The 21,130-nt window shown below is 37.2% G+C and overlaps 1 protein-coding gene, 1 long non-coding RNA gene and 1 other non-coding gene across 8 annotated transcripts in view; 2 read left to right on the forward strand and 1 right to left on the reverse strand.

Moving 5' to 3' along the window:
• Window positions 1-5,463, forward strand: part of LOC122634614 (Krueppel-like factor 3) — a 244,337-nt gene extending 238,874 nt beyond the window's left edge. For all 6 annotated transcript variants that reach the window (XM_043823717.1, XM_043823716.1, XM_043823718.1 and 3 more), the window contains one exon: window positions 4,153-5,463. In XM_043823717.1, coding sequence (XP_043679652.1) covers window positions 4,153-4,325 — 173 coding nt within the window. In that variant the 3' untranslated portion in view covers window positions 4,326-5,463. The remainder of the gene's footprint in view (window positions 1-4,152) is intronic.
• Window positions 1-19,675, reverse strand: part of LOC122634615 — a 34,594-nt gene extending 14,919 nt beyond the window's left edge. The window contains exons 1-3 of the long non-coding RNA XR_006328439.1: window positions 19,176-19,675; window positions 18,563-18,886; window positions 18,173-18,302 (exon numbers count right to left, since the gene is read on the reverse strand). This is a non-coding gene — a long non-coding RNA (uncharacterized LOC122634615). The remainder of the gene's footprint in view (window positions 1-18,172; window positions 18,303-18,562; window positions 18,887-19,175) is intronic.
• A 611-nt stretch (window positions 19,676-20,286) lies between these two features.
• Window positions 20,287-20,360, forward strand: Trnan-guu. Its single transcript has one exon. It is a non-coding gene; the product is annotated as a tRNA-Asn (tRNA).
• Window positions 20,361-21,130: the final 770 nt, after the last annotated feature.

Consider the following 21,130-nt stretch of genomic DNA (forward strand, 5'->3'; position numbering starts at 1 on the left):
GCCTTATTGCTTTAGTACTTTTACGAAAGTCCAACGTCGTGATCGTTCGATACGAAAGGCCAGAACCTGATATACCAAGCTCAACCACCGTTGTAAAGCGACCCGGAGAATAATAATTGTTTCAACGAGTGCGCACTGCGCGCTTCTTACCGTGTAAACTACCGTCTATTCGTCATTCTAACACCATTGCATTATACCGAGAGCGCAGAGTGAGAATGTTATATCTTTACTCGGTCTTATATACCTAGCATCCCACAGCTCAAGAAGATGTGGGAAATGCCAATTCGTTGATCGCTGTGATCTCTTCCATCATATCTCGTGCTTTCCATTTTTCATTTTGAATGATATATCCCCTCGTGAAAGAAAAAACTTTTCTAATTTTCTACTCTTATCCGAATAATCCGGGAATATAGAAAATCTAAATAGAATTATATTTACGAAATACGCCGCGTGTGGATCTTGTCGGAAGCACGTAAGGTACTAATCGTTCTTTAAAATTTTCTCATAACGTAACATCCTCCGATACGACGTAAATTAAACGAAGTTCATGACACTATCCGTAAAGTTTGTAACATTTATAATGGTACATCCTCGTATGAGCGTACAATGTCAGAGGTGCTTCGATCTATCGATTTGGCTACCATGTTATACCGATAACGATGTAACTCGATTTTTCGATTATTTCTTCTAACGATATAAGCCGTCCGCGAAGAAAATCTCGATATAATTCATCCAAAGATTATTCTTTGAATTATCCTAATAGTCGATCCTCCGTGTGAAATTATTCTGTACGAGTAAAATTTGAGAATCCCTGAGTGTAAGAAGGAGAACTCGATGGCAGAAGGCTAGCGTGACCCTTGATAGACAGGGGTAAGGTTTAGTGAGATCTCATGTATCAATTAAAGCGAATTAGCCTTGGCATAAACTTGACAACGACCGTGAATTGGTTCCTTGTATCGAAGGATGCCGATGTATGTAGGTACGTACTCCACAGCAAGCACGAATACGCGTATGTAAGAGGAGAACTGCGCTTCTACTTAGAATTCTTGCTGACAGGCCTACTATTAACAATGCACTTATGCGATATGACCGAAGGCTGCGATTATCTACATCACCAGGGAGTTCAGTATTTCCTGTTAAACACGAGTCTCGACATTGTTCAACGTTTTAGAACATATTTCAAAAATATTCTTTATCCAACTCGTACCGATCTAACAAACGAAATATTTGATAATGACAAATTGTCCATTAGATTCTTAGATCCTCGATCTTCAAGATCGATTAGAAAAGATCTCGTATATACTTGTACGCTCGTCTTCTTCCGTGTTCCATATCTCTTTCAAAATCTCATTATTCCTACGACTAAACCATTATGCATTCCTCGCGAGATACGCATCCTGTTATTCGCTAGAATGTTATGCACAAATGCGTTGCTTTTTATGAGAGAAAAAAAGAGAAAAAAGAGAGAGAGAGAGGGAGAGGAAGGAGGAATAAAGTTCAGTGGAAAAGCGAAAAGAAGACCTCGCGAGATTTTTACAACTTTGTGGACGGACAAGTAACGCTCATTGTCGGATTTACATTTTTTTTGTTACCCTCGTAAATAGTCGATTCGTCCCTCGTTAAAGACACGCATCGTATTTGTCACTTACGGTCAACTCAGCCTCCTCCTTTTCTTCATCTTCTCTCTCACCGAGACGCGACGCGATAATTACGCTTCGTGTGCACAGAAAATTCATGGTGGAAGGCAAACGAATTGCAGTATTATATACTTCCAAGGATAACGATGATAAAATGATAATAATTAAATCGAAGTAGCTTTCGTCGATCCTTCAAAAACTATTAGATGATATTTCGAAATGATTTCTCTTTTTACTTAGCTCTCTCTCTTTTCGTCTCTCTTTCGTTTCGGCCGGAAACGATCCTAACGACGTTACGCGACATTAAGAAGCAATCTTAATTCGTTTCGGTAATACGAAGAACTCTTTTGTTTCATCCATCGTTTATTCAGAGATTCGAATGATATAAATTTTTTATCACGAAGAACCGAGCTAAACGTTTTACCTTCCGTCGAAAGAGAAAAAGAAAGAACGAGATAGAGAGAGAATGAGAGAGAGAGAGAGAGTACATTTGAAAACGAGTAATTAGCTCGAATTGGAGAAGTTAATGGTGGCCAATTATGTCGAAGCGTCATTAAAATGAACGATCAAGGATGGCTCTTAATTAACCTCGTTCAAAAATGTCGGGGAAGCTCATAAAACGATATTGGGAAGGATCACGACGATTTTATAAAAATCATTCCCTAATTCCGTTTCACACTCGACGTCATGATTATTAACGGGGAACTGTTAAGAGGACTCGTATCGTCTCTTCGTAAACGTCATAGAGAAAAGAAGAGAAGGGAATACCCAAAGCTCGAGTTCAAAATGTAAGGAGAAATATAAAGAGAAAATGATTCAACAACTATAACAATAACGATAACGATAACAACAACAACAACAACAACAACAACAACAATAACAATAAGCCTAAAGCGATCGCATTTTCTGCATGGAAGACGAGCGAGCGATTATACAACGTCGAAAACGTATCTGTTCTATTGTGAAGGAACGAAGCTTGGTAAAAGCATAGTGCATTCGCTATACTTGCACGTATTATGCGGTCATGAGTCGACGTTACAAATGAGTGGCTAACTTCGTCGTTACGGTTAACTAATGAGCTTGGCGAGGTAACGCGGCGTTAATCTATGGCGCAATAAACGTAACGCTTCTACGGAAAAATGTGATCAAAATGCATTAATAACGTTAGAATTAATGTCTGTTCCGACGGTATATACATACTTGGCACCATACGCGTTTCGATCTAACGTACCATACGCTTTTACATTCACGAGGGAGAAAGAAAGAAGGAGAGAGAGAGAGAGAGAGAGAGAGAGAGACTGTGTGGGTGTCCGCTCGCGTCACTCGTAAATGGACTAATTACTCAGAATTACGTAAGCAACGACGCTACGACTTGCTTCCCCGTCATTAGTCGTTTGTACATTTTGAAAGAATTACATAATAATATTTCGTTCGATGATCGTTCGGATTCTAAAACGTTCGATTTAAATCTCTCTCTCTCTCTCTCTCTCTCTCTCTCTTTATCTAAATAGAAAACGTGTTAAAAAATTTCATAGGAAGACGAAAGATGGTGTAAATATAGCGATCAAATTCAAGATAGAAACTCGATGACACATCTTGTGGTCCACCTCTTTCTATTCTTCTCTCTCTCTCTCTCCTCTTCGTCTTTCGATCAGCCATTATCCGCGTTTAGTCGAAAGCGCTTAATGGGATCGGCAGAGCATTCTCGATCGTAAAGTTCGATTATCCACGCTTCGTCTTGGTCGTGGTCTTCACTGGGAAGGACTGAAGTCGATTTTCAATTGCGTCATCGAGTTGTGATCGTTTCCATGTCCGGACGAATGGTCAAAGAGAAGAGAGAGAGAGAGAGAGAGAGAGAACGTGTACTCTTTCCTTCTCTCTCTCGTCTCGAATCGAGAAATCCAACGTGGTGACTTGCATACAATAGAAGAGAGCGATGGGCGGTTTTCTGCACGAGATCCCGAGTCGTTGCAACGTGCGACAGCTGTCGAGACGTCTCTCGAAGAAGAGGGTCTTCTCCGATAAGAGAACCGACTCTGGTCAAACCATGGAGATGGTTACAAGGACGTTCTCGGTGTTACGAGCAATCCGCTGCGAAACGAAGCTACGTTCGCAAGAATAACGCGAAAGAAACGATCTCCGCTTTCAATAATTGGGTGCGAAAACGACACCAACGATGTTCTTTCTCCGTTCGTTTGCGATTTTATCTCTCTCGTTCCGCATCACGTAGATATTAGATCTATCAAAAGGTTCTAAGAGATTAGTACTAGTATTTAATTATTTATAAATTTACGAGAGTTATTTTATACGACAAGAATTTACATTAATCAAAATAACAATAATTGTATTTATTAATTTATAATGTTGCTCTATATCCGGCAATGTTAAATTACTTGGTTGATCGATAGATCGCTACTGGATACGGATAACAAGATCGTTATCGTAAAATGATAACACATGGTATAAATTATTATCGCAGAGATAATCATGCTAGCTCGTTTCTTATCTGTTACAGGAGAAAAACCGTATCAATGCACGTGGGAAGGCTGCACGTGGAAGTTTGCACGTTCGGACGAGCTTACGAGACACTATCGCAAGCACACCGGCCAAAAACCGTTCAAGTGCCATCTCTGTCAGCGATCGTTTTCTCGGAGCGATCATCTCTCTCTACATATGAAGAGGCATTGATAAGCTGACGTCCGAATGCGACGAAGATAGATATTACAAGAAGAAGAACACAGAAAGAGAAAAAGAGAGGGAGAGAGAGAAAAGAACGGTGGATAGCGGAAAGAAGAAGGATGCTGTTAAGCTCAAACTCATCGACGCAACCACCGAAAAAAAAAATCAATATTTAAAGACTACGACGACGGAAACGACGATTTTACATCGGGACCTGAAGAGCTTAGGCACTAATTTAGGATAGTCGTCTCGTTAAGGACGACAAAGCCTGGCTGAATGAAACTAGAGAAGAAAGTTGAAGAATTTTTAGATCGTTCGTTAGATTTAGAGCTTTTTCTTTATTTTTCCCTTCTTTTTTGTTTTCTTTTTGTATTTCTTTTCTTTCCTCTCTCTTTTTAACACGACGATTATCTCACGCGATTATCATATTTCTCGACACTCTTTGTTTTCCTTCGAACTCTAATATTAAAAATTTTCCCGTTCGATTTTTGTTTCTCTCGCCGATCAAATTCCTACGTAGTATATATCGCACACTGCTTTTCAATCTTTTTTGTATCATTCGACTATTTATTTTTTTCTTCCTTTCGAAATCTCCTACGTACTCGTTAACGATATTATCGTCGTAAATCTGGACGAGTATAACGAGTCAAAATTATGCGAATTAAATTATATTGACGTAGGTTTAAAGAGAAAAAAAGAAAATAGAAAAAAATAAAAAAAGTAAAATGCGAAAAGAAAATAAAGTCGATCGCAATGTTTAGAGAGAAAATCTGCAAAAATATCATCGATAGGCTATTAACTATAATACATAACTTCGATCATTATGCACAAAGAATTTCGCGTTTAGAAACGGACAATCATTTGCGTTTCGTTGAACGAAAGATTAGAAGACATTCTAAAAGGTCAGTATTACAAGTGCATTAAGCAATATCGTCGTGGCATTAAATCAATGCTTCTTCGTATATATACATACATACAAAACATACACACACACACATACATATATATATATTTTTTCTTTTAGTCGTGCGCTCTTCGATCGTTGGAAAAAATTGTTTCTCTTTTTTTAAAGAAAAAAGAGCAAGACGACGTAGGCGTTAGTTCGTCGAACGAATAATTTTTAATAGCCTCGCGTCAAGGTGCCAAATAGAAAAAAAAGAATAAATAAAGCAGAAAATAAAACAAAATGTACTGTAGAATGAAAACAATGGTGCAAGGATTTTTTATACGTACGCATTTAAAAGTGTTAAAGTTAAATAATCGATCGTAATATAAGACAAAAAACGCTCATATCAGAATTTTGTACGATCACGAAAAAATATAAAAAAATTCGGGCATCCTTGAATGATCGTGATCGTGATAATTTTGGATAACTCGATGAAACGGCAGCCTTGACGTTAAAGCCTAATTAAACAGCTTCGTTTAGCACGAGAGAGAGAAAATCGAATGGATCATTCGACTTTGCGCTTCTAACGTAAGGATCGCAAATATCACGGGACCTCGCAAATCAGCACGCATTTACTCGCAACTATTTTGTGCTTAGAGATAAAAGATTTCGAAGATAAGAGGGAATAAGCCGAAGAGAGATCGGTCGAAAGATGATCGACCTGATTGCAAGTGTTACGTTGACGAAACGGATTGATTTCCTTTTTATTTCGCTAATACGCTAATTACGTTCAACGTAAGTTCAATAACGAAAAGGACGACGACGACGACGACGACGACGACGACGACGACGATGACGACGACGATGATAATGACGAGTACGACGGTCGGTGGTAAATTAACATTGTTACGTGTTGTATTCCGATAGGTAATAGTGCCTTCTAAGATTAAGGATGAGAACGCTGCGTTAGGCCTTAAGTATTACTGCTAGTGCCTTAAGTCACGCGAATCTTCGTGCTTGTACACCTTTCATAATCCGACCCTTCGAATCCTCGCCCGAAGGAACGGGCAAAATCTTCACAACTCGTATGCGTTTAACGTCTTCTCGATACGAGAGTCGCAAATCGTGCTCGAACTTTCACTCCTCGTGACTCGCTGCACCGTGGTGTCTAGTTCGTCGATCGGTCTGTCGTCGAAACTCGGAAAAGTTATTTTGCTAACTGTTCTGATCCTGACACTTTCGAAAAAGGAAAAAAAGGAAAAAGAAAAAAAAAAGAAAAAAAATACCTATAAAGAACAATATATCTAATCTTCTTCGTCGGTTTCAAATTAACAATAACACCCTATTTGGAACTCAATGGAAACATAATCATTAATATATTCGACATAAATTTCGAACGATTCGAAATCCTATGTATTATGTGAGTCACGATTAGTTTTCCTCCTAACATTATTATTATTATTATTTCTGTCGTTAATATTTTCCCACGCGCGATATATAATTGAAAATTTCCATAATGAAGGTCGATAAAACTAAGTACGTGGCCCTGGGGATATCGGTCTCGTTAAAGAAAGCTAATCGTAAAGACACGAGGACGGGCGTGTCGTCTTGTTCGATGCAAAAGCGCGAAACGCAGAGGAGCTCTAACTGCTCCGGGTAGCTTGTAAATAATTTTCGCATCGTCGTCCGCGCGAAATTCAATCTGAAAATGGACGAGGTGCCACCCAAGAGGCCGTTTTACGATCTTGATGACTGATACCGTTGTACCTTCCTTGTAGGGAATTTCTTCGGGCTTGAACAGCCGACAGTAATCTGAGCGCAGTGCGGGCGATGAGAAATGTATACTGACGTCACGCCGACACCATCCTTGATCATTATCATTTTTTTTTCTCCTACTACTCGCGCGAACGCACGCCAGGTCGTGCACTTACTTATGTATATAAAGTAGATCCCTTTCAACCCTCCCACCCCTTCTTCTTCTTCTTCTTCTCCTTCTTCTTCTTCTTTTTCTTCTTCTGCTTCATCTTCTTCGTTCTTACACGTTAAGATTTCAAATACGAGATCGCCCTTGAATCTGAGAAAAAATTCCAACGAACTATGACGATCGCGTGCATTAAGTTCACTGCAGAATGAGCCAACTTAAGTTTCACGACGGTAAGGTAATGCGAGACCTATTCGATCTATTTATCTATAATAAAACTCGGCCGGTCGAATCGATGAATGGTCAAGAAAATAAAGGATTCAAATTTACCGTCCGATTTTTCTTTTTCTTTCTAGGGCCGATCCAAGGAAAAATTATAGCATTTCAAGTGCCTTAAAATATGTTGTTCGACCGGTCGAGATCCTTTCGAGATTCTATTCGTTAAGAATTCACGTTTCGTTGCTGATTATCATGAGATTATCATCGATGATCGATCTTGAAAGAATATCGAATTAATATTAATAAAAAAAAGAAAAAAAAAAAAAACAAGAAAAGACGAAAAAAATGTTAGATATAATCGTTCGATTTCCTCTGTGGAAATAAATCTCGCTAACGGTTCCTAGATTCGTCCTAAAATTCGTTATATTTTATTGTTCGCGTTAACTTCGTTATTAAAAATTTCATTGTTACTATATTAACTATTTACTTTCGTTCGTGCATTAAAAAGATGCATCGAATTATAATATTGCAGGGTAGAAAGAGTTTCATATACGAATAATCTATATAATCTTATTATATCTAAAAAATGTAACAATAATTTTACTAACCTTTGCATCGCTATGACACAAAAATATTTATTGCTTCACTTTCCCTATTAAAATATATATATATATATATATATATATATAAATGCACAAGTGCCCTCTCTCTCTCTCTCTCTATCTCTTTTTCTCTCTGTCTATCTTCATCTCTCATAGTTTATCTCCGATAAAAAAAAAAATAAAAGAAAAAGAAAAAACTTACAAAAGATACCAACGTTAATTTATTAAAAGTAGATTATCATAAAAATAATCTATTACATAAAAACGAATTTCGAAAATTACAAAAAAACATAGCGATGCAAGAAAGGGCTAGTTATAACATATAATAACTTATTTTAAATGAAAGAACGCGAATCGTAGATTAAATTGAATGATCGTTGAAAGATAGAACGTTGTATATTTCGTAAAATGAAACAAACAAAAAGACGATTTATTTATTTACAGGGTGGTTCGAAAGTTCCTATAGGTGATCTTAAAAATCAATTATTCTTTGTCGAAACTTATCAGGCTATATTTCTTTTCGTCCGAATTGTGAAAAAATACTACAAGCTAAGCTCGCTTTAAGAGTAATTAATTTTTAAAATCACCTACCCTGTATCTCTCTCTCTTTCTCTCTCTCATTCTCTCTTCTTAACGTCCTCTATTTATTTTCATTTATTCTATACTCTATCTATTTCTTTACCTTTTGTTTACATCCTCTTTTCACTTCGTTCAACCTTCTATCCTTGAATATCACCGTTCGATCGATGTAATTGAATTCGTTATAGAATTCCTACATTTTCTTAATCCTCTTGTCGAAATATGGTGACTAATAACCTTCTTCGAAGGTCACAAATTATCGAAAAGAGAACAACGCAAAACTACGTCACTACAAAATACGTGAAAAATGTCTATGCTCCTCTATGCTTTCTCTCCCTCCAATTCTTTATCCTAACTAATATTCTCTATTACGAAGATTTAATTCTAATACAAAATCGTAATTCAACGCGTATCAGCTCGATCGACGGACGATTAACCTAATCGATGTTATGGCCAAAATCATATGGCCTACGGCATTGTACTGCATGACGAATAATAAACGAAACTATTAGAATATAAGAATAGCCAATATAGAGGAGCAATAATTGTTGTAAATAAATATGTAAAGTTTATTCGTTGAATATATCTCGTTGATGGACAATTAGAGAAAGAAAAAACTATAATCTAGAATAATCTTTCTCGATATAACTATATATGTATATTAATATAATCAATGGGGGCCAGTAATTCTCTCTCTATATCTCTATTCCTGTCTCTCTCTCTCTCTCTCTCTCTCTCTCTCTCTCTCTCTCTCTCTCTCTCTTTCTCACTCTTTCTATTTCTTTCTCTCTCTCTCTCTCTCTCTCTCTCACTCTCTCTCTCTCTTTCTCACTTTCACTCACACTCTCACTCTCTCTCCCTCTTTATCTCTATCTCTTACCTGCGCTCTTAGATCTCGCACGGACTTACACACAAATTATGAGCTGCGTCGAATAAAACTGATTCCAAATTTTCCTTCTATATTTTCGTCGTTTTCGAAATTTGCGAAGAAAAATAATCTGCTATCTTACTACGATGCTTACCGCAACACGTCTAAACGCGTACTGTGACTCGAACTATGTAAGTACGTGTTATCCAGCCGAACGACCTACCTTAAGGACAAACAAACAATGTTCGTATATGTTCGTATTCATTCTGACTGTCATTGTTACTACAAAAACTGTTTTCTTACGATGTTTATCTTAACAAGTTTAGACACGTAACTACTACGACTCGATTTACGTATTGATATCCGAACGAACGATAAAGAAACAAATAATACATACATTCGTATCAATGAACACTCTGAGGCTATAACAAAATAAAGACTCGTTTGTAAAAGATGATGGAAGAGAAGTGAAAATTTGGAAGATAAAAAAAAATATAAGATATCACGACTGCGAGCCACTAACTATTTTACTCTACGTATGGTATATGTTGCATATGAACGTAGATACAGACAACAATAGTTAATAATAATTATAATTATAATGATAATTATAATAATAATAATAATAATAATAATAATAATAATAATAATGATAAAAGAATAATATTAATATTAATAAAATAATAAAAATAATATTAATATTAATAATAAAAATAAAAAAAATAATAATAACAATAACAATAACAATAATAATAATAATAACAATAATAATAATAATAATAATAATAATAATAGTAATAATAATAATATATTACGCGCGAGCTCTCACATTGTATAAAGGATTGCATTAAAATTAACTTTATACTTTCTACCGTTCTAACGCTACTCTCGTTCGCCGACGTCTCTGTCGCGTCGTCAGGGAAGATTCTCCCGTTAGTGCATTAAAATAAAAACGTTTGTATATATACATATGTATGTATGCATTATACATATGTATTTATACAAAAAATATATATATATAAACGTATATATAAATATAGACAAATATAGATTTATTGTAAATGTGGTTGTAATAATCTTATTACTGTTATATCGATATCGATGTCCTTGATTTGGATAATTTATTTATTGCAACGAAAGAAAGAGGATGAAAGAAAGGTAGAAAGAAAGAAAGATACGAAATATTGTATAATGTACACTCCCTCTTCTCTCTCTCTCTCTCTCTCTCTCTCTCTCTCTCTCTCTCTCTCTCTCTCTCTATCTATCTATCTATCTATCTATCTATCTATCTATCTATCTATCTCTATTTCTCTCTGTCTCTCTTCCTCTCTCTCTCTCTCTCTCTCTCTCTCTCTCTCTCTCTCTCTCTGTCTTTCTCTCTCTCTATCCCTCTCTTAGCGAGAGAAAGGAGATCATAGCGAAAATATTAATGCATTACGCACGAAATTATATAAATATATACATACATACATCTATATATTTATATACATTATATCGTAACGCGTTTTCTGGAGGCGGTTCTTTTTTTACGAAAAAAGTCCTAAAGATATTTCGACAACGTAAGATTATCAAGCGCATATTCAATACTATAAACTCTATGCGTTTCCTAGTTAACGGAAATATAATTCATCCTGGCAAAAAGCGAATCCCCGTAGGCATGATCTATGTGGATCGCGCCGATCTACGGAACGCGCCGCTCGATAATTATTATTATTATCGAAATGATGGTTACATATTTTAGATAATGTTATTATCATTATCATTATTATGATTTTTATTATTAATTGCTACTATTACTATTATTATTGTATTTGGCAGGGTTACGACATTAAAAATTGAAAAAAGTCTATATGGCGTATCTCATTGATTTATCCTCCTTTCTTTTCCCCATACCATTTTTTCCTATAATAAATGAATGCAAAGTCTACTAATAATGAGATAATTTAATTTTTGTCATTGCTTTATACGTATCTTCTGCTTCTGTGTGTGTATCTATACACACGTATTATTATGATCACGTTTGATAATGAGAAAAAAAAAAAAAAAGAATTGTATAAATTATAAAAATCTTTCTACATAATTGTACTATCCGTAGTAAAGTTTATCGAGAAAATAAAATCGTAGGTCGATAAGTCTCAGAATCGAAATTAATTTGTCCTTCGTGAATAGCTCATTAAAAAGTGAAGAAAGAGCAAGGTACATTACGGTGGCACGAGTTTGTCTCTCAAGTGGCGGCTGTCGTCGGTCAATCTGCCGTATAAATGCATCCGCGTGTCCTCGTTAACGTCTCCTCCGCGTTTTACGAATCGAACGGCCGACTGGAGGCGTGTACGGTGTGCGTGTGTTGCCGGTAAATAAATGTGAAACAACAAACGGTGTTGGTACTTGCGAGAGACGGTTCGCGGCGATTCTGCACGGTCACAATACGATCATTAGGCTATTTTCCAGAGTATAGCACCGGCTAGTCGCGATATCTCTCTCTCTCTCTCTCTCTCTCTCTCTCTCTCTCTCTCTCTCCTTCTCTCTATCTCTATCTCTCCTTCTTCTTCTATCTGCCTTTGCTACCTCTTTTCCTCTCTTTGCTCAGCAACGTATTTGTCCCGTCTGGCAAAGGGGCTTTCTGCGCGCTGGTATTCACACAACTTGTAAGCTATTCTCCGTAGTCGGTAAGTACAAATCCTTTCTGTATAGCTGGATAAGAATTTGTAGTTACGAACAGCGACTATAAGCTAGCTAGCCATCTAGCCGGGTACTAACTTAAATGATACTATAATGAAATTCTCATCTCACTCTTTCTCCCATTCTCTCTCTCTCTCTCTCTCTCTCTCTCTCGCTCTCTTTCTTTTTCTCTTTCCTTATTCAATCTATTTCTATTTCTTATTTCAAAGTTAACCTCGATTTGACACACGAATTTATACGAAAAATAGTCAGATATTTTTGTTCGAGTAATCCAATAAAAATCTTATGTGGAATGTACGTTATATACACTGTCCCTAGCTAGCTAGCTAGCTAGTTCAAGTTATAAGTATGGAGTAAGCATAGCCGTAAAGAGAGTCCTGTCGTATTCCAAAAGCAAAGTGCGATGTCTGACGGTGATCTTGTTACCGCAAAAGTGTGCGCAATAAACAGGAGACTCCGTCGTTCGCGGGTGCCATCCTGAGCTTCGTAAACTCATACCAAGTTCTCGGACAATGTTAGCAAAAAGGGTACACAACAAAGCCGCATATGGTAGGTAGTACAAGAAACTCGTACTTACTACCATGCCATTCGTATCGCGTCCACGCGTCTTCCGCGTCACCGTACGATCGATGGTACCCATTTCTATCAGAAAATGGAGTACTTACTATAAATCCTCCGTACCGAAGGTAAGCAAAAAATTCTTCGCTTATAGAATCCCTCCTCTGTGACTCGACAGTGAAAACTATATTTACGTTAAAGTATGTGACGTTACGTCTGGGTGTATCTCGGACCAGCTGTTAAATCGTATTAAAGATCGTAACGATAACAAACGAGCCAACGCGAACCACGTCAGATTCGCTGTCATTTTTATCGGATTCGCTAATGCCATGCGATCGAAAAACAAAAAAAAATAGAAAAGAAAATCTATCTATACATCTAAAGATATAAATGTTAAACGTAAGCAAGCTAAAAATAGGAGAAACGTCAGACGAATGAATTAACACGATCTAAGATCACGTAGATCGATACGTCTATCAATATCCAATAATTACATATCTCTCATCCCGCTACATGCCCTATCATATTAAATAGCTATTTAATATCATCACTGCCAATGAATCCATGGAACGAAGACGATCTTTGAAACAGAAAAAAAAGAGAGATAGAAAATGAAGGGAAAAAGAAAAAGAAAAAAAGAAAATTGATAAGTCAACGATATTCCATAGATATACACGGTCGATTGAAAATAGTGAAAGGGAATTTTGCAGGAATACAATAATGACGCTCTGAAACGCTAACGCGGAATACATTAGCGGCATAGACGTGTTTCGAAAGAAGCGATATCTGCATACGTTCGACGAAGGTATCGAGAGCGCGTAGAACGCGATGCAAGAGTAAAGGCGCGGACAAGGCTGCGGAGACTGAAAAGGGGAAGGGAGGGCGGTCTTAGCGAGCAAAGGAGGCGATCGTCGGAGGCTCCGCAGCCACGCCGCGTAGAGTAGGTACTACCTCCGGACGTTTTTACTGCTACCCAGCTCCTAATGGGATCGAGTCTCCATAATTGAATTTACGAACGAGCCGTATACTCGCGCGCGCGCTCGTACGTTTTCTATGGTCCGTCCTGAAGGCACAACACGTGACATTCCCATCGCCTCCGATGAAGCCTCGAACTCTCCTTGCGATTTCCTTCATCCTTCTTCTTTCTATGATTTGAAACTGGCTTTGACCACTCCGGGTGGAGCTCGCACGATACAACGATGAACCTTTTTCTTTGGTGAATCAAGAAAAGTAATTGACTGGTGACAAGAATAACTAGGGATAGTGTGATTAGAGAGAAGTATCGAGTATCATTAGGAAGGAGAATGGACGATAATACCGATACAAACTGGCAACTGGATGAGTTCCTGCGAAAAAACAGAGAGACAGACAGAAAGAGAGAAGGAGAAAAAGACAGGGTAGATAGAGCGAACCGTGCGAACAAATCTAAGAGGGACTACGAGAGAAGTCGAATAAGAAAAACGCGAGAACGTGGATATACTCAGCGTTCTTGTATCCTAGTATATAAACCTTACTACCTAATTAGATTAATCAAACGCATATAGATGCTACCGAGTTTGGCCAACGATGAAAAGAAACGCTCGATCGAAGGTACCTTATTACGTGAATCGTCAATGATAAACATGAAAAGAATGACGGTAATAAGACGAATCACCATGGCCGTTTGTTCGCCGAAAACGTAGACCTCGCGGCAACATAAATTCCCCTGGCGCTCGGCTGTTACGATGAAATATTCGTTTGCGTACGGCGTTCCACGTATATTCGAGCGTAACGAATCGTTCGAAGCGTAAGCGAATATTATTAATCGCGGGTACTAGTTCGCACGGATATATATTTGTCATCATTAGCCGTTCACGAGTGTTCATACATATATATATATATATGTATATATATATATATATGTTTGTACATGCTATAATCCGAAGCTTACAAAGCGATGGATGTTTTAAAGGCGTCGGCGGTCCAGCTGGAGGCAATGCTGCTGCTTCTTCCAGATAAATCTTAAGGGTGGGGAGGGGAGGAGGGGTGGAGAAAGAAAGAGAGGGAAAGAGAGAGATAGATCGATAGAAACTTTCGGTAACTTTCGAACTCTCGATCGTTGTTGTCATCGTATCTTCTCCTCCTTTATAAAAGTGATGGTACGTACCACGTTTCGTTATTCCAATACCGCGAAACGATCCTGGAAATGGCCGATGAGAAGAGTCGTTTATTTCTTTCTACCTCCTCGTCCCTCCCCTCCTCCTCCTCGTCACCCATCCCAACTCGAGCCACATCTCTGCAGAGAAATCCAGCATGCGGGAACGTTTCGTTTGTGATGCATCAGATCGAAGATAGCGGGACACGACCTAACCACGACGAGCCTGCCAAGAGCATTTCACCGGAAGCATTTATATTTACGATGATTTCTTCCACGTCGTAAAGAGCCACGTGTACCGAGAGAACTCTCTTTGATATTTTTCAACTTTACCAGAATAATTATACGCTCGATTAACGTTTAGACTCATCTCCTTTTATCTTGATTACATTTGATGCGTTCCAAGATAAAAAGAAGAAGAAGAAGAAGAGGGAAAAGAAGAAGAATAAATACGAATTCTTGAACTAATTCCCTTCTTTCTATATGCCTATCTTCTTTCCATTAAATCGGAAATTCGGATTTAATGATACGCCAGTTTATTAGCCATCGTTGTTTCATTAACTTTTAATATCTGTTACGAAGAACATGGTTATCACACATTTAGTATTATTTCCTTAGGAAGGTACGTTCTTTTCTCTCTACTTTTTTTTTCCTTTCTTCTGTTTCTTGGAAGCTTTTACACGTCACTGGTAACGCATCAACTATGTAAAAAATCTTTTTTACAAATTCGTAATTATCTGTACGCGTGATCATTCAAAGATCAGTGTCGTTTTAGATCTGCAAGAAAATAATCGTATCGTATTGAGGGTAATAGAATAATATCGTATTTCATAGTTCAACGTACGAACTCGTAAGTTTTACATTATAACAACGTTTATAAATTATACTCTCTCGTATATATCGTAGGTACAGGCCTATCGCATAGAGATACACAACCCTTTCTCATAACTCGGCAACGAATGCGAAGCGTCTTTTTGCATGACCAAAAAGACGTCGTAGTTAGTCGTACTACGAATATGCTACGAGCCCATTTGAATTGCGAACGTTATAAGATATCCGTAGGACGGTAGTACATATAGTTATGTATTACATGTATAATACATACATATGTGCAGCAAGAGAAGGCTAGTAAGTATGTACGAGAGAGTGACGATATAATTTTAGCTAGGCGTTAGAAAGTGAATTACGAAAACGTCCACGGCTCATAAATGCGTGCCACCGTTGCCCATTAACTTTGCTTGCTTTTAATTTGCACGAGCTTTACAGAGAGAGAGAGAGAGAGAGAGAGAGAGAGAGAGAGAAATAGTTTTGAAATAATCAAATGAACAATCGAAGGACACTTTTAACGATCGATGACGAAAAGTCATATCGATCGAAATTTTCTTGAAAAAAAAAAAAAGGAAAAAAGAAGAAAACGAAAAAAAGAAAAACAAAGAGAAACAAAAAATAGACAAGTAGAACTATAGCTAACGAAGTAAGAAAGTTTATCAATCCTTGCGTTGCGTTGCGTTGCGTTGCGTTGCGTTGCGTTGCGTTGCGATACTAATCAAAGGTATGGACCGGAGCAATTACAAGAGTAATTACCTCGATATTATACAACGTTCGATCTCGGCGAATAGGCTTTCTAAAAGCGGCGAACGAAAGCACGTAGAGATAGGTACGCCTATATAGTAGACACACATTTTTCAAAGAAAGTACCGGAGAGCCAAGCTAATAATTCACGCGGCCGGTAATTACTCTTCGATATAATACAGCTCTAATCGGCTAATGAGCCGCGAAACTATCCTCGATGTGAGCTCGATCGAAAATCCGATCTTGGTTCGTCTCCCTTCTATCGAACTCGTTTGCTTGCTTTTACTCTTCTACGTGTTCACAAAGCGTACGTTACGTATATATTACATGATAAAGAAATAAATAAATAATCTTTAATTTTACATCTTATCGAAGCCACGTCGTCGTGAAGATACTTCCTGGATCCATGGACGTATAAGTAAACGAGGAAAGAGAGAGAGGAGACATTTATGCGATTTTCGTATCACAACGAAGAAGATACGTAACGCATGTCATATCACAAGATCTTTACGACGCCAATGATCGTTCGAGCGACGGCTGAGGGGCTAACAATGTCGAAATCTTTCCTTGAGTTCACGAGAATGGATCTAACGTGGAAAGCAAGAGTGCGAGATGACAACGACGACGACGACGACGACGACAACGAGGACGACACGACATCCTGGACGAGCGATTATCGGTCACGTCGAATCGCGAGTCTCTCACAAACGCTAACGATTTTACGATAGAAATCCTTCGATCATGATGATGATGATGATGATGATGATGATGATGATGATGATGATGATGATGATGACGACGACGACGACGACGACGATTACCTTATGGTTGTTGCAAATGTTCTTGATAAAAAAAATCACGATTAATATCTTGTAAATCATTCTTCTAAAATATATAGATATCTTATCATTAGTATGATAAGATAAATATCCAAGAAAAAAAACGACGGAACAGATTTCAAGAAAATTAGTGATTTATTGCATATTCACTACTGCAAAAAATATTTCTAACCTTCCTGTATGGCTATCGAACACAACCTGCCTTCTTCTATCTACGGTGCGTCTAGAAACTGTTTGCTGAAACGAGCCCGTGTCGCATTTCCCACGGCACGATAACATTCATTCGCATACATGCATATGCAAAAGAAGCACACATTTCTTCAAAAATAAAACGTCTTGCATTCTTTTACCGAGAAATCATTGATGAAAAATGAAATTTCGTATGGCAAATATCATAATAAATGTTTACATCGAAAAATCCTTTAAACAAAATATGATTTTGAACTTGTAAACATTGCTCTTAGTAATTTCATCTAATTCAATCTATTATCGTTCAAAGGTATTACGTGAGCTGTTATTAATTAGAATGTTTCTTTGCATATTAGTGTGGATAACGAAGGAGAAAGCATAGATCATATTTTACTGGCCGTTTACGACCACCGACGATGCTGCTTAACTCGACTAATTACAATCCAACTACTCGTCTAATTCAGTAATTAGCCTTATCCTCAAACAATACCTATGCGATTTACGTGATATTAATTATTAATTTAATACCACATTAATCGCACTATTCGAAGAATCTAAAGATATTTTGTTTGAAATATTCGAATTAAAATGTTGAAAATATAAACACATGTAAACAAATTATTAGTTTCTAATCGTATATACTCGAAAGCTCGTTAAAAAAATATGACATTTTCTTAATATAATCTTAAAAATTCGATAATACTTACCAACAATCCACAAGTATACCACGATACTTTGGTAAAGGCTTACACGAACGATATATCACGGCAGTTTATCGTGGCAGTAAACGTAATCGCAGTAGTTATTTACCTATTTGATGATTCCATCGAGTGAAAGTTCCATCCGTTCTGCGATTCGTGGTGCAGTACTAAATCCTTCCCCTTCCTCATTGCTCACCGTCGAAGAAGGTCTCGTTCAAACGAGGACGTTTAACATCCACCTTCACAAAATAATTAACTCCTTAATACGTTTCTCGTGTATTAAGTAAAAGAAATAAGAAAGTTTTTTAATGGCTTTCCTGTTTGTTCTCTCTAACAAATTAAAAAAGAGAAAGAAGAAAAAAGGTCAAATAAAAAAAAAAAGAAGAAATATAATAAAAAAGAAAACTATTCTATATCCATATTCTTATTCACCGAATTTAACATATATCTGGTATGATGCGATGTGAGGTTTTAAATGATGTGACGCATTCTCACTTACGAACGAGCTAACCCATTTTTAACGAGATATTTCCGCATAGTCGCGTTAGCACGGCCACGCACGCGAAGATATTTCGACGCCGCCCCTGTCGACCATGTCGGCGCTAAATGAACCATCAGGGCCGCCATAAATCCTTGGATTATCAGATGTGCAGCTACGGAGTTGCCCGTCCCGGATATAACGAGGGACCACCGCCCAACGTAATGGAAGCACACTCGCTGTCGACTCTCGAAAGATACCTTCGAGATTGGACCAAGCTACAGAGCATCGTCGTTGTCGTCGTCGTCGTCGTCGTCGTCTCGACGATTCGAATCCAGACGCCACCTGACACACCGTTGTTCGTTCTCAGTAAATTCCCTTTCCTCTTTCTTACTCTCTCTCTCTCTCTCTCTCTCTCTCTCTCTCTCTCTCTATCTATCTATCTATCTATCTATCTGTCTATCTATCTATCTATCTCTTTCTACCTTTTCTTCTTTTTCTTTTTTCATTAAAACCTTAACGTTCTGTTTCATACATAATTTCTACAATTCGTTTATGAATAGTAGAGAAATTTTCAATGGATCGATATGTCAAATCTTCATCGAAATCTATCGAGGAACTCATTCAAACTGACCTGGATAAAGACGAGAAACATTGTTAATTACACGCTCTTGGTCGCTATCGATGCCGGCTACCGTAGGGAGTAACTCGGCCTCAGGGTCCTCTGTGCTCGTTGTAAAGATGGCATCGTGCACACTAACGAGTAACAAGTGGCGTGACGTTTCAGTTAGGCTTTACTCTCTTCTTCTTCTTCTTCTCTTTCTTCTCTTTCCTTCCTTCTTTCCTTCAGTATGCTCACGGCACTGCTAAAGAGATATCGGTATGCCACGACGAACTACCTATCGTCTCACCTCGGACTAATTAACGCTAAGATTCATTATCGACACCTTGGTTACTATTACATTGTGGTCTCTGTCTTAATTTCAAGTTAACAATATTTTACGAGATTGATTTTCCATTGAAATTTTTTTTTACCAACGGATTAAAATTAAGTAGTAGAATTTGATCGCCATAATGTTTTCTTATATTTTATTTTATCGATCTCTTGAGAATTTTATCTCGATCACGTAAACCTCTTTCTCTTCCTCTCTCTCTCTCTCTGTCTAAAATATAAAGAAAATTATATTAGTAAAATATTCACGACGTGTTTTGCAAAGAATCAACGTTGGAAATAATCTTTCTTCGATGATGAATCTACTATGTTAACTAGAAATTTGTTCGAGGCGCAAATAAGCAAATGGTCAGTAGAAGTCGCCATTTGTAAGCCGCAGATACACTTACTTTGCATATATATGCATTTGCGCGCAGGATTAAGTTAGTTACGCTTAAATGCAAATTGATGTGTTAATCGATCTTTTTAGAGCCAGCAACCGTGTGTATAACGTACTTGTCTAATCCATTTCGTTATCATCTTTGAATATCTAAAAGTATGATATTTCGTCAGTCGACTAATTCCCACGTACTTCGTACTGGAACTTACGAAAATGTAGAAAGAGTTGCATATATTCAGGCGACCAATTATATCAAATAAATGAACATCAAATAATTAAGATGTAATTATCATATGACGTGTTTCTGTAAAAAATAACAATCACACTTATATTATCACTCCTTACAAAAAATTAACTATTTATTGAAATTAGATTCTTGGCTTTTCTATATTAAAAAGGAAATGTATCCCAAGAGCCTCCGTGGCGCAATCGGCTAGCGCGTTCGGCTGTTAACCGAAAGGTTGGTGGTTCGAGCCCACCCGGGGGCGAGTTTTTTTTTTCATTTCAATTATATTTACCTAGAAATTTAATACACGTCTCACTTTGTAAAAAAAATATATAATCTCCGTTGATTTGCTAAAAAAAATATTATATGTCATACCTGTATAAACAAATAAAATTTGTCTAACACGTTGAAAATTGCCAATTGCGCTTATTTTAATACACCATAAAATCCGACTGCATAACAACTGTAATATGACACGTGGTTTGAGACTTTCCAAAGTAAAATGCGATTAGTGATAAGATCGAACTGCTTAGTAGTTAAAAGTTACATTACCAGCCTAGTTATCGTCGGTAAAACATGTATTTATTATTATTCGTCCAGTTATCAAAGTGTACGTTATTCACTAGGGAATATATTCTGTGTTATCGACTGATGCACTGGAAACTGATCGCAGCGCTAACGAGCATATACAATGAAGCTAGAATCGTATAACTCGTTATCTTCACTGCACAATGTTATCAATTAGTTTATTCATTTTTTTATAATTTCAATGCTTCATAAATTGTATTCTTTATTTTTAAGAAATTAGCTGTATTCGCCAAGTATTTGGCATTGGGATTAATTACTTTTTTTTTGCAGCTTGCGAATTAACAATTTTTAAGCCCTACAATTAATGATATAATAAACGATTATAATAAATCAATATTGAAACATTGTAAAAATATGAATATTGTTCCGAATGGTAAACTTTGAGCTGTAAAATCATATACAGACCTTACTACGCAGCTAAAGAACCGTGTGATTTTTTTTTTT

The sequence above is a fragment of the Vespula pensylvanica genome, chromosome 15 (genome assembly GCF_014466175.1).
Source record: "Vespula pensylvanica isolate Volc-1 chromosome 15, ASM1446617v1, whole genome shotgun sequence".
Taxonomy (NCBI): Eukaryota; Metazoa; Arthropoda; class Insecta; order Hymenoptera; family Vespidae; genus Vespula; species Vespula pensylvanica.